The sequence below is a fragment of the Cervus elaphus genome, chromosome 26 (assembly GCF_910594005.1).
Source record: "Cervus elaphus chromosome 26, mCerEla1.1, whole genome shotgun sequence".
In the NCBI taxonomy this organism is placed as follows: Eukaryota; Metazoa; Chordata; class Mammalia; order Artiodactyla; family Cervidae; genus Cervus; species Cervus elaphus.
The window spans coordinates 23,669,885-23,682,237 of NC_057840.1; the positions used below are offsets into that span (position 1 = coordinate 23,669,885).

The 12,353-nt window shown below is 45.6% G+C and overlaps 1 protein-coding gene across 1 annotated transcript in view; it reads left to right on the plus strand.

The window, feature by feature from the left end:
* Window positions 1–1,412: 1,412 nt before the first annotated feature.
* HECA (hdc homolog, cell cycle regulator) overlaps window positions 1,413–12,353 on the plus strand; it is a 43,943-nt gene continuing 33,002 nt past the window's right edge. Inside the window, exon 1 of the mRNA XM_043888077.1 lies at window positions 1,413–1,821. Coding sequence (XP_043744012.1) covers window positions 1,551–1,821 — 271 coding nt within the window. The 5' untranslated portion in view covers window positions 1,413–1,550. The remainder of the gene's footprint in view (window positions 1,822–12,353) is intronic.

The following is a 12,353-nucleotide window of genomic DNA, read 5'->3' on the forward strand; positions in this document are numbered from 1 at the left end:
CCTTTTTATTTTGTATTAGAGTATAGCCAATTAAAAATGTTGTGGTAGTTTCAGGTGGACAGCAAAGGGACTCAACCATACATATAGATAAATCCATTCTCCCCAGTACTCCCCTCCCATCCAGATTGCCACATAACATTGAGCAGAGTTCCAAGATTCTTTACTGGAGAGCTGGGTTAATTAAAAAAAGATCACACTGTATAGGAAGGGAGAACTGTCAATTGTCAGTTATCATAGTTTTCCCTCCACAGTTCATGGGAAAAGAACTTAACGTATACATTCAACAAATACATGCCAGGTGTCTTGCTGAGGTGCCCAAGACAGATAAAATCTCCTACATGTTGAGCTTTCATTTGAGAAGCAGATAGACAGGTAATAAGTAAACATATATACATTGACAACATAATTAGAGATGGATGAGGTGGTACTTCTGATAGCCCTTTTAGGGAAGGGTGTCAGTTCTATCATTTTGAAGGAAGTGATACGTTTGAGCTGAGACCTGAAGGGTGGGAAGGAGCTGGTCTTCAAAAAAGCAGAAAAAGAGTTGCAGAAAAAGAGGCCACGTGAAACTGCTCCTGGGGTCCCCTGCGACTCAAGTCACTGCCTTATCACTGGGGTCGCCCTCTGCTCTCCACCTGCTCACAACAGTGGCCGCCGGTCTTTCAGGACAACTCAGGCCACGGGGATTGGGTTTCCCCTCCAGGCAGGGCCTGCTTCTCCGACCCAGGAGACGTTGAGTATCATCCCTGGATGGTGTGTTCTGTTTGAACCAGCGGTTTCACCGCTAGACTGTGACGGCCTTCCGTTCACGGACTCTTCTGTCCTTTCTCATTGTCTAGGAACTTGACTCGATTTCTTTAATTAGTGAATCTACAATTGTTTCTGAATGGCAGAGCCTTTTGATGGATGATTAATTAGAAACCCACTGTTTTCCAATTCTGTTCTGGTCAACCCCCTATTTTTCCCCGATCATATTGTTCTAAGCCTCGATTACATGAAGGTCAGAAGGCCCCCGACTAGCTCCAGATGCCACTGGATTGGCATTCAGGGCCACTTCAGGAAGGCAGGTCCGCAGGCGCCCAGGTGCAGCCGGAGACCCGGAGTGCGGGCGCCCCGATGACGTCACTCCAAGGCTGCCGGCTCAGCGCGGGGCGTGACGTCACGCGGGCGGGCCAGGCCACCATGAGGTCACCTGGTGGGTGCGGCCAGGCCGAATCCCCAGTGTCGTCACGGGAGGGGGCGGGGCCAGAGCGTGTCAGCGAAGCCGAATCAAAACAAGCCCGAGACCCGCCTTTTCCCTCTGGCTGGAGAGCGTCTTGCTCGCGCCCCGAGCCCGCGGCGCCCGCGCGGCTGCGAGCCTCGGGTGACCGCGCGCCGGCTCCAGGAAGCCGGGGAGGGCGCGGCAGCCGGGATGGCGCGGCGCGGGCCGCGCGGCTAGACGGGCGCCAGCGGAGCCGCCGGCCCGCGCCCTCCGTTCTCGGCCTCCCGGACCCGGCGTCGCGCCGCTGGGAGCCGCCTTCACCGACGCGGGGCACCTGGACGCTCGCGAGATGCCCAACCCCAAAAACAGTAAAGGCGGCCGCAAAAACAAGCGCGCCAACAGCAGCGGGGACGAGCAGGAAAATGGAGCCGGGGCCCTGGCAGTGGCGGGCGCGGCGGGCGCGGCGGCCGGGGGGGCCCTGGCGGCGGCGGCCGGCTGCGGAGCGGCGGCGGCGGGCGCACCCGGCACCGGGGGCGCGGCGGGCGCGGGAGGCGCGGGGCCGGGCGCCGCCAACGCCGCGGCCGCCGCGGGGGCTGCAGCCGCGGGCGACGCCAAGAACGGTAAGTCGGGTCCGGTCGGGCGAGCGCCAACTTCCTCACCGACGGGGACGGCGCGGCGGCGGCGGGGCCCAGGGTGGCGCGGGCGATGCGTGGACAATGCGAGAGTCAGGAAGTGCTCACCCCGCCCCTCCGCCCCTCCGCGGCTGCCCCTTCCCGGTCCCCACGCACGGCGGCGGCGATCGATCTGCGGCCCCGGCTCTGTCCGCGCGGCTCTCCGGTCGCGCGCCCCGGGCAGCCTGCGCCCCAAACTCTGAGGGGCTTTCGGGTCCCGGGTCGGGGCGGCGCTCCCCTCGGGCCCTGCCCGTTGTCCCCGCGCTGGCAAAGCCGAGTGTGTGCTTCAGACCAGGGGGGAGGAAGGAAGGAAGGAAAGAAAGAGCTGCTCAAGTTGAGAAGAATGGTCCGATTGAAAACTTAGGCACCAGTTCCTTCTCCCCCGTGCTCCCCTCACCCACCCGCCTTCCCCTCCCCTGAGTGAAGGGGAGCCTCACATCCCGGCCGACCGGGGCTTGCTGTGTCGATTGCCACAGGTGAAGAGGCCCCGAGACATTTTTACTGTAGGGTGTGTGTGTGTGTGTGTCGCTGGGGTGAGGGGGCGGGGGTGTGCTCTTTAATTCTGTTCGCTTGAGGAAGGAAGAGACTCTGAACTTGACTTCCGTTCTCAGCCCGGAGTTTAAAAAAAAAAAAAATCATTATTTAATTCGACTTCACATTTTAGGAGGAAGCTTAATAATCTGAATCCACCTTTTGAGGGAGCATTTAAGGAATAGTGAAGATGCCACAGGATTGCCGTTGTCACTTCAGAGACACAGTCTTATAGGGTACTGGGCAAACACTTTTTCGGACTTGGGCAGTTCTTTGAATTCCTCTGGTCAAGCAGGTTTTCAGGGCGGGGAATATAGGTATATTTTGATGAAGAGAGATTGGGTTCTTAATATCTGACTTTTAACTTGTAGGTTTCAGCTTCCAAAGCCCTTCTTTATGTAGATCACTTACTTTTAAACAAGTGAACTGCTCTTAGAAGAACCCCCACGGTGATCAGAGCAGAGGAGGCTGAAGATTAGCCTATTAGAAACAGAACCTTAGGCCCCATTGGCTATATCTGTGCAATTTTGAAATAGGAAGTTCCCCCCCCCCCCCCCGCCCCCCAGGAACAAACATCCCACTTGTGAATGTTTGAAAAGTCAAATTTTGGCCAGACTGTCTTTGGCGTGTTCTTTTTTTTTTCCCCCCCGTGAAAAATCGTGTAGTTGCTCATCGGTGTCCAACTCTTTGCCGCTCCATGGACTGTAGCCTGCCAGGCTCCTCTGTGAAATTCTCCAGGCAAGAATATTGAGTGGGTTGCCGATCCCTTCTCCAGAGGATCTTCCTGACCCAGGGATCAAACCTGGGTCTCCGCCTTCTTTACCTTCTGAGTCACTTTAATGGACCCCCCCCCCTTTTTTTTGTACTAAACTTCATCTTGGTATTGATGTGGCAGAGGAGAAAGAAGAGACTCCTTGCTCAGCCATTCAGTTTTGTCATCTTGGGAAGGACAGCTGTTCTGAGCCTCAATTTCCTACCTTGTAAAATCGGGAAAAAGAATTATACTGATTGTATCGGCTCCCTCAGGAAGTTATCATGAAGCTCAGAGTGTCCCTTCTCTACCAGGTCCCCAGGACTTGTTGTTTTAGAGGCTGGTTACATTTGTAGCCAGCTTGGTCAGGTTTGTCAAGGAAAGTAAGTGATCAGTGGATGACAGCTGTCATTCACTCATTCGAAAGATACTGAGCATTGACCATGTTACAAGTACTGTGTTAAGTATTAAAGGACAGGTGGCAGTCAAGGAAGGACCCCTGGTCCTCACCAGAGCTTGCCTTCCTGGGGTGGCTCGGAGGGTTTACCCTGCATCTGCTTGAAAGTTTCAGGTTGACTGTTCCCTTTTCTTTCTTCAAAAGAGAAGACCTCCCTCCTAAAGGCGGTGTGAGGGCATGTTTTCCTTAGGCTGTGGTTATGGTGCCCGGTTACTGCTCTCCACTGAAGTGGCAGTCTCAGGTATATTTAGCAGTTCTGTGTGTATCCATGTGAAGGTATGTATTTGTGATTTGGAGCTTGTTTTATTACATGAATGGGGGAGAAAAGGAAGAAAGGGGCCAAACATTGTAATAATCACACTTAGAGAAGGTACAAACTTATGTTAGAGCAGTGAATTGCAATTTTTTTTTGTTTTTAATGTTTGTTTATTTGTATATTTGGCTGTTTCATGTCTCAGTTGGGCGTGCAGGATCTTTAGTTGCAGCATGTGGGATCTAGTTCCCTGGCCAGGGATTGAATCTGGGCCCCCTGCACTGGGAGCATGGGTGGAGTCTTAGCCACTGAACCACCAAGGAGTCCCCAGTGAGTTGAATTTTATGATGCCAAATTCTTGATTCTGACATGGTGTGAAGTCTCAGTGAGTGATCCACCTTAATGTGAAGAATCTTTCACTGCCGTTGATGATAATTGCACATGGGTGCTGAGGTCTCCTGTGTGCAAAATTGGTAAATAAGGAAATTATAAATGCTTTTTTGTTCTTTTTTTTTTTTCCATTTAAAGATGTGTTTTTTAATGTGGATGTGGGAGAGGTGGCATTGGTGAATTTTTAAAGGAAGGGGCAACTGATACTTGCAACCTCTCAATCAACTGATAAAACCCACTGAGTTTTAAATTTCAGGATGACATTAATTGAACTCATAGTATTTCTAAGTCAATTTTTTTATTTAGCTGTGACATTAGATTTTGTGATTATGAATATTACACATCAGTTATTTCAAGAGTGTAGTACATTTACATTATTAAACTTTTAAATGATTTGCTCTCACTGTTCAAGTCCGTTGTGACCTACATCTGCAAGCATTCAAACTATATGACTTCACCTAAAGTTAATAGTACTTATTTGTAGTTGTTTGGAGTTCATAGGATGGTTTTATGTCTTGTGCTTCCTGGGCAGTGTGGACACCAGGGCAGGGTAATATTGTTCTTAGTTTTTCACTGTTAGTCAGTAGTTATTTATAACTACTGATTCTATAAAAAAGATTTGGTGGTTAGGGAAACCTTGAGGAAGCCATGGCTGGGTTATAGCTGAAGTTAAACTACTTGAAGCTAGGCTTCCTGGTTAAGTTGAATATTAATTGTAAGGACTTTGTACCCCTAAGAAGAAATTAATTAGTACATTTTCAGATACTGGTTTATGAAGTTTTTGTGGGGATTGGAGTAAAAGATGAGGAAGCACAGTCCTCTTTCTACATAGTAAACATCTGCCTGCACATATTGCAACATTTTGATTGTAGATGGACAAGATTTGCCAGTGATTATTTTTAGGTTCTAGTAATCATGCAGTAGATTATACCCATGTATAGTTTCACTCTGGAATTCTGGTTCTATAAGGCCACTGGGTTTTGCTTGAGGCCTAAAAATATATGAACTCTTGGTCATAGAATCTACTTTTTATTGGGCCTGAATCTCAAATCCTTTTTATAAGTTTCTGTTTTATGGATGACCGTGGTTCACCATTCCATTCATTCCTGACTACCGCCAGAACCTCTGGGTTGCTGAGTTTGCCTTCATTCATTCAACCATTCATTCATTATTCTTTGTAGTAGATTGGGTTTGTTTACCCCGTGATTGATCTTGCATTTATTATAATGTATATAATACTATACATAATATTAAGCTGATGCTTAAGCTCCAGTACTTTGGCCACCTGATACGAAGAGCCGACTCATTGGAAAAGACCCTGATGCTGGGAAAGATGAAGGCAGGAGAAGAAGAGGATGACAGAGGATGAGCTGGTTAGGTAGCATCACTGACTCAGTGGACATGAATTTGAGCAAACTCCAGGAGATAGTGGAGGACGGAGGAACCTGACGTGCTGAAGTCCATAGGGTCCAAATAGTCAGACATGACTTAGCAACTGAACAACAACAGCAATATATAATATTATACATTTTTATATATATATATATATAGTGGCTGACTTACATGATACAAGCCTACTAAGGGTTAGCCACTCATCTTAGATTCTGGAAATAGTCTTTGAGACAAAGGTTTACCTGCCAGCTCTTTACTGGATGTGCTCTTTGCATTGTTACTGGTCAGGGAGTGAGGGAAGCAAGACTGAGCAGAGGGAGGAGCTGAGCTGTGATGTGAGGGAGGTCTGGAGTGGGGTGGCCCTCCTGAGTTATCTTACCTTGAGGCGTGTGGGTGGGACCTTAACTACCCCCCACCCCCACATACACATTGGCTGGTCACTGGACATGGGGTGCCCCCAGGAAGGGAGAATGATCTGGGAGGTGGGTGACAACTGTTAGCTGTAGAGCTTCTGTGGACATTTCAGCAGAGTAGTAAGTACAGGTACATCACTGTTTTTAATGATTGCGTAGTATACCATTGTGTGTCTGCATCTTGGATAAACTGATCATTCTGCTCTTGTTTGATCTTTAAGTTCTTACTTGTACATCTCTAAGCATTATTCAGTTACTTCTTTAGGATAAACTATTACCCGTAGACTTGCTATGTCCAAGAATATGCCCTTTGTTATGACTTTTAACACATGCCTGCAGATTGCCCTATGGAAAGGTTGTACCATTTTAACTTCACTGTGGTCAGAGTGCCCTTTCCCCCCGGCCTCTTCAGTTTCTAGTTCTTACTGTTTTAAAGGTGTGCTGGAGAATTGCTGGTACTCCCCAAATGTATCAGCAATAGGGAGGCCCTGTTTGGATTCAGAGCCTGGGGCAGATGCTGCCATACTTAGGGGTATTTTCCAAGGCTGCATTTATTTCTCCTGTGCTTTTTAGTGACCTGGTGGCTAACAAGGATTCAACAAAATACCTAATAATGGTAAATGGTGTCTTAGTAACTGGTGATAGTCCCTGGGATCACAAAGAGTCAGACACGACTCAGGGATTGAACATGCATGCACAATCATTAGTGAGGATGCAAGCATAAGCTTTTGAAATTCTTTCTGCACTGTTATTCTAGTCTTAAAAAAATAAGCCGTAGAATTTTTTTGTGAGTTTTAGTCAAAACGTGGTGTTTGAACAGACCTGGGTGTAACCCAAGGTGCCACAACTTAAGGGCAAAGTGACCTAACCTCTCTCAGCCTCCACTGTTTGAACACAACCCTTTGGAGTGTTTTTGCAGATTAAGAAAAACGGTATATGTGAAAGATCTTGGCATAGGGCCTGGCAGATATGAACACTATTAACAATGTCTTTTATAAGTTTTGTGATTTGTTCAGCCTTATCCAGTTACAAAACTTGTTAAACTATTCTGTTGAGAACAGACACTGAGAGACAATAAGCTGATTTCTTAATGTATAAAAAGACTGTGGTATCATACAGATTTTTATTCAGGCATTGATTTGACTATACACGATTTTCTATTTTTCCCTCATCACCTCTCTTTTTCTGTAGCTTACCTGGAAAAATCAGAGGATTTAGCCAAAAGAAAAAAGTAAAAAGCACACTGTGAAAACGGTTTCCTCTTCCTTTCTTCATTCATTCGTTGATCCATCTAATATGTATTGAGCGCCTGCTATTTGTCAGGCACTGTGTTAGGCTCTGGGATTACAAGGACAAAAGAATCAGGCCCTGGGGGCTTATGGCTTAGTTGGGAGTCTTTATGGAAATGAATGAGAGTAGGTTATTGCATGTGCTACACAAAGGCAGCTATGGAATGAGGAGCAGGAACTTGTGAGGTGGTCACGTATTGGATTAAAGCTGGGCCTTGTGTCTGAGGACATGGGCAAATGAACTGAACACATAAAGTTAAGTTAGTTACTCAGTCATGTCCGACTCTTTGCGACCCTGTGGACTGTAGTCCACCAGGCTCCTCCGTCCATGGGATTCTCCAGGCAAGAATACTGGAGTGGGTTGCCATTTCCTTCTCTAGGGACTTCTTCAGTATAGGTGGTGGTTTAGTTGCTAAATCGTGTCTGACTTTTTTGTGTGTGTGTGTCTGACTTTTACGACCCCATGGACTGTAGACTGCCAGGTTCCTCAGTCCATGGGATTCTCCAGGCAAGAATACTGGAGTGGATTGCCATTTTCTTCTCCGAACACATGAAAGTGAAGAGTAATTCAGAGGAGGTGAGGTGCTCCGGGTGTTCTTTGGGGGTCAGCTGGGGCTTAGTATTATTAAGAGTTAAAAGACCCTTTCCTCTCTCCAGGCAGCAGCTTGAAAGTTCATTCATTAGCTCCTGTGTTTATTTGTTTGTTCATTCACTATTTTGTTCATCTGTGCACTCATGCATTTACTAAACACTTGTTATGTGCCCGCTGTCTTCTATGACTGGGAGTGTAACATTGAATTGTACGTGGAGACACCAGAATCTGCACCCCCACAGGCTCATGGTGAACCTGGGAGAGAGACATGTACACGTCAGGGATGATGCTCATAGGTGCCCAGTACAAGAAAGGATTTGTTTCCTGCAAGAGGGGACCTTTGAGCTGAGTCTTGGAGGAACAGAAGCAGTTAGCTCTGAAAGCAGAGGAAGGGTGTTTCGGGGGTGGCTGGGGGAGGAGGGCGAGAGCCTTGAGTTCTGGTTGCTGCTGTAGTCGCTCGTGGCTGGTGTGAGGCTCGGTGGTGGAAAGGAAGTGGGTCCAGACGGGCAACTCTGGATGCTTTGTCACCAGTACAGAACCATCCCTGAGGTTTATAAGCAAAGACATGATTGGTTGAGCCTGCGAGGGGGAGTAATCATAGGTTGGCAAGCTTGTAAAGTTGTTGTTTATTTTAACATCATGGGTATCTTTCGGCAGTCTTTCTTTTATTACCGCTAATCATGGTTTGGTGGTCCAGCCTGCCGCTGACCATTGATTGTGATTTTTTAGTAAAGTAGTGGGCACACGGCACACACTGCTTTTCTGCGGAGCAAGATGAAAGTGTGACAGCCCCAAGGAAAAGTCTCTCGTAATTGTAGGCACCAGCATCCTGATGCTCTGTTAGCCATGGGAGGTTAGCTAATTGAGGTGAACTTCAGAGAACCTGACGCCAAGGGAGGGCTGGGTACCATATGAGCCGAAGGGCTTCCTCTGGATGGAGGGGCTGTCGCTATGGTTTATTTTTCACATCTTGATAGAAAGTGCCTATCTCTGTGCTAGGTTGGACTAATTATATTTGTCCTTTTATTTTTTATCTTCATTGAATCAGTTTTAAAACAATAAACTCTGGTGAGGGAGATGTCATTATTTTATACAAAATAACTGTTTTTAAGTTTGTGCGTTTCAGAAAGCTTCTATTTCTCAGTGGTTGGTGAAATAGTAGCTTGCTTTATTTAATCAACAGGATGCTTTAGCTCAGTTGTACTTGAGAGGTTTTTGTAAACTGGCAAAAAATAAGTAGCATTTCTAATTCTTAATTGTATGTTCTGATTTATCAGAAGTGGATAGAAAAACAAATTATTTCTGCTAAATTATACTTAGGAGGATAGTACTTGAAAGCAATCTAAAAGTTAGAAACAAGAAAGATATTAAGAGGAAGTTTAAAGAAAAGTGAACACTTTCCTAAAAAGGAAGTGTTAAATGTTAATCATATCGTTGTTTAGATTAATAAGAATGTTTGCATGGTTTTCATATGTACACATATAGTGCAGTGTATTGATACTTCACTGATTGTCAAGGAGGTAAAAACTTTTCTTCTCCCCTCTTAGGTTCACGATTTTGGGGCTTGCAAATTAAACTGACAGAGTAGCAAGAGAAAAGACAGATTTACTCACAGACAAAAATGTGACTCAAAGGGGTGGTTAGAATTTGTGGCTTATATACTATCTTAATAAGAGAAGGGGAGGGGAGAAGGGTTCTTCTAGGAAAGCGAGTGGCTTCTTAGTAAGAGTAGGGGAGAGGGAGAAAGGGTGCCTATAGGAAAACAAACGAATTTTTGAAGAGTTCAGTGGGCCCTAAAAGAAGACACGGGTGATGATCATTTTGTGACAGTGTGTTTAGGTGTGGTGTGGAGACTTATTTCTGATGGTAAAAGGTTCTCAGGTTGCTTTTGAAAGGGGATTTATTACAATTGAGTTCTTTTGAGAGGCTCTGTTTTTAGGCAGAGATTTTAGGAACTCAAATGCCTTCAGCTTAAAATAACTTTTAGGCCACAGTGGCAGATTCTGAACCCCTTCAAAACTTGTTGAAGTTCAGTATCACCCCCATAATAGCAGTTACAAAAGATAGTGCTATAATTCTGAATTTCTATTTTTCATTTTATTGGACATTTATTAGAAATAGATGGCCTTAAGGCATATGCCTTTATAAACTGAGAGGATAAATTAGGTAAAAGTTAGGAAGATATCAACTTGCTCCTATAAGTAAAGAAGATATACTCTTCAAATTTCAAATGGATGTTTTTTCCTAGGGGTTAGTATAGGTTTGATACCTTAGGTCATGTCCCTGTAAATCATAAAAGCATCTCAGGAGTCTTTTGACACTAGTATTGAAACTAAATCACAGACTATTTTAGGTTTCTAAATGAGCACTCCTGAATGTGACAATTACATCAATATAATATTTAGTTGAACTGTAGAATTTATTAAACTGACACATTACATGTTATGCCTGACAGACCTCAGTGCCTGGACAGAAATTGAGGGAATGGGGAATGGAGGGAATCAAGGTCTGGCTATTTTTGATTGGCAGCAGGTGCAGTCTGTAATCTGAGAGGCTGAACCTGGGATGCTTGGTGATGGTTGTTACGAACAGACACAGCACGCTAGAGGCCACGAGAGAGCCTGGCATTGGAAAATAGGAAGCTTTTTTCTGTGGTGGGGGCAGAAATGAGCATGTCTGATACACAGGACAGCTTGGAGAATTCTTCTACTTCACCTCCTTAGATCTGTTCTTACTGGGCAGTGCTTACAAGTTGGAGTCTTGTTAATCCTATAATGATATGATCCCTCTGTATTGGGCATTTTGTTTTACAAATGCTGATGATGTGATGTGGTTCAGTAGCAAATTAGGTAAAATGCCTGGATGGTAGTTATGTTGGGGCTGTAGAACCCCTGGGACCCACAGAAAGCAGGAGCAGCTATTGTCGGCAACAGGATCAATGATCACTCCCTTTATGGCGCTCTGACCGGGAGCCAGGTGGGACCCCCTGCCGTCTGCAGTCTGCATTGGAGGACAGGGACACGAAGCTCCAGAGATGGCCTCCCTCTCTTTTTGCAGAAAAGGCACACTGGTGTTGGAGAGATGTGCTGGACCCTGATGTTGCAATCAGATCTTACGTGATACTGGGTCTGTTTAGACTGATATGCAAACCTGTGTATGAATAATGAACAAGTTTTTAAGTAGAGGGCTTAAATTTAGTATAAAAACATTAAGGGAAGCAATCATTGTTATTATTGTTTAGTCACTAAGTTGTGTTCAGCTCTTTTAGACCCCATGGACTCTAGTCCGCTAGGTTCCTCTGTGTGTGGGGTGTCCTAGGCAAAAATCCTGGAGTCGGTAGCCATTCTCTTCTCCAAGGGATCTTGCCGATCCAGGGATCAAACTCGGGCCTCCTGCATTGCAGGCAGATTCTTTACCGCTGAGCCACCAGGAAATCCCAAGAAAGCAATAGGGCCATTTAAATTACTTTTAAAAGACCTCATGCTTATCTTTCTGGTGCTTGAACTGAAATTAAATTTGTGAAACAAGAAAACACTTGACCAAGGAAGCACTTAGTTTACACATTGTACACTCATGTTAATCTGATCCTTCTCATGACAAAAGGACTTCCTGGTCTTGGGATGGCGGAAACAGGACATTTGAATGGACACTTCCAGTTCTTAATGGATCACAGTTCATAGCGAGGATGCGATTATCTTCTTTAGGCCGAAGTCCTAGAAGTGAAGTGAGATCACCCACCGGTCACCAGGCATGTGATTTTCAAGGCTTTGATACATGTTGCCAAACTGCTGTCCCTAAAGGATTTCCCTCTTCCCACTGACTCCGGCGATGCATGGAGTGCTCCATCCTCCACACTCCTCCACTGGGAGTTTGATAGCCACTTTCCCCTATGCCAATCAGATAGGTGAAAAGTCACATCCCATTGTAATTCTCATTTCCGTTTATTGAATTGCCAGCTGAGTGAACGTCTTTTTGTGTGTATACTGTTCGTTTGTGCTTTTTCCTGTTTGTGTTTTTTGTCCATTTAACTAATGGGCATTGATCTGCACACGGTCTTTGTATATTCAGGATACTTTTTGACATACATTTCCCCTGGCTTATTGTTTATCTTCTTACCTTGTTTGAAGCATCCTGGCTGGTTAGAAATGTTGTAGATTTGTATGATCCCAGAAAATCCACGTAGAGATAGAAACTCAAGAGAAAGACAAGAGAGAGTGGGAAAGTTGTCTGTAAAATTACTTGTAGGAAAAGCAGTTCGGGCCTGGAGTCAGGCTAGTGACTGAATTTATTTGGGTATCAGCACATAGTAGCACTGTTAGGTTTGTGAGGTTCTGTTTCCTTTTTGTATTTAATTTGCAAGGCTTTGTTTCACAGGATTGATTATAGTTTCTGCCACCCTCCTTCACCTCCTCC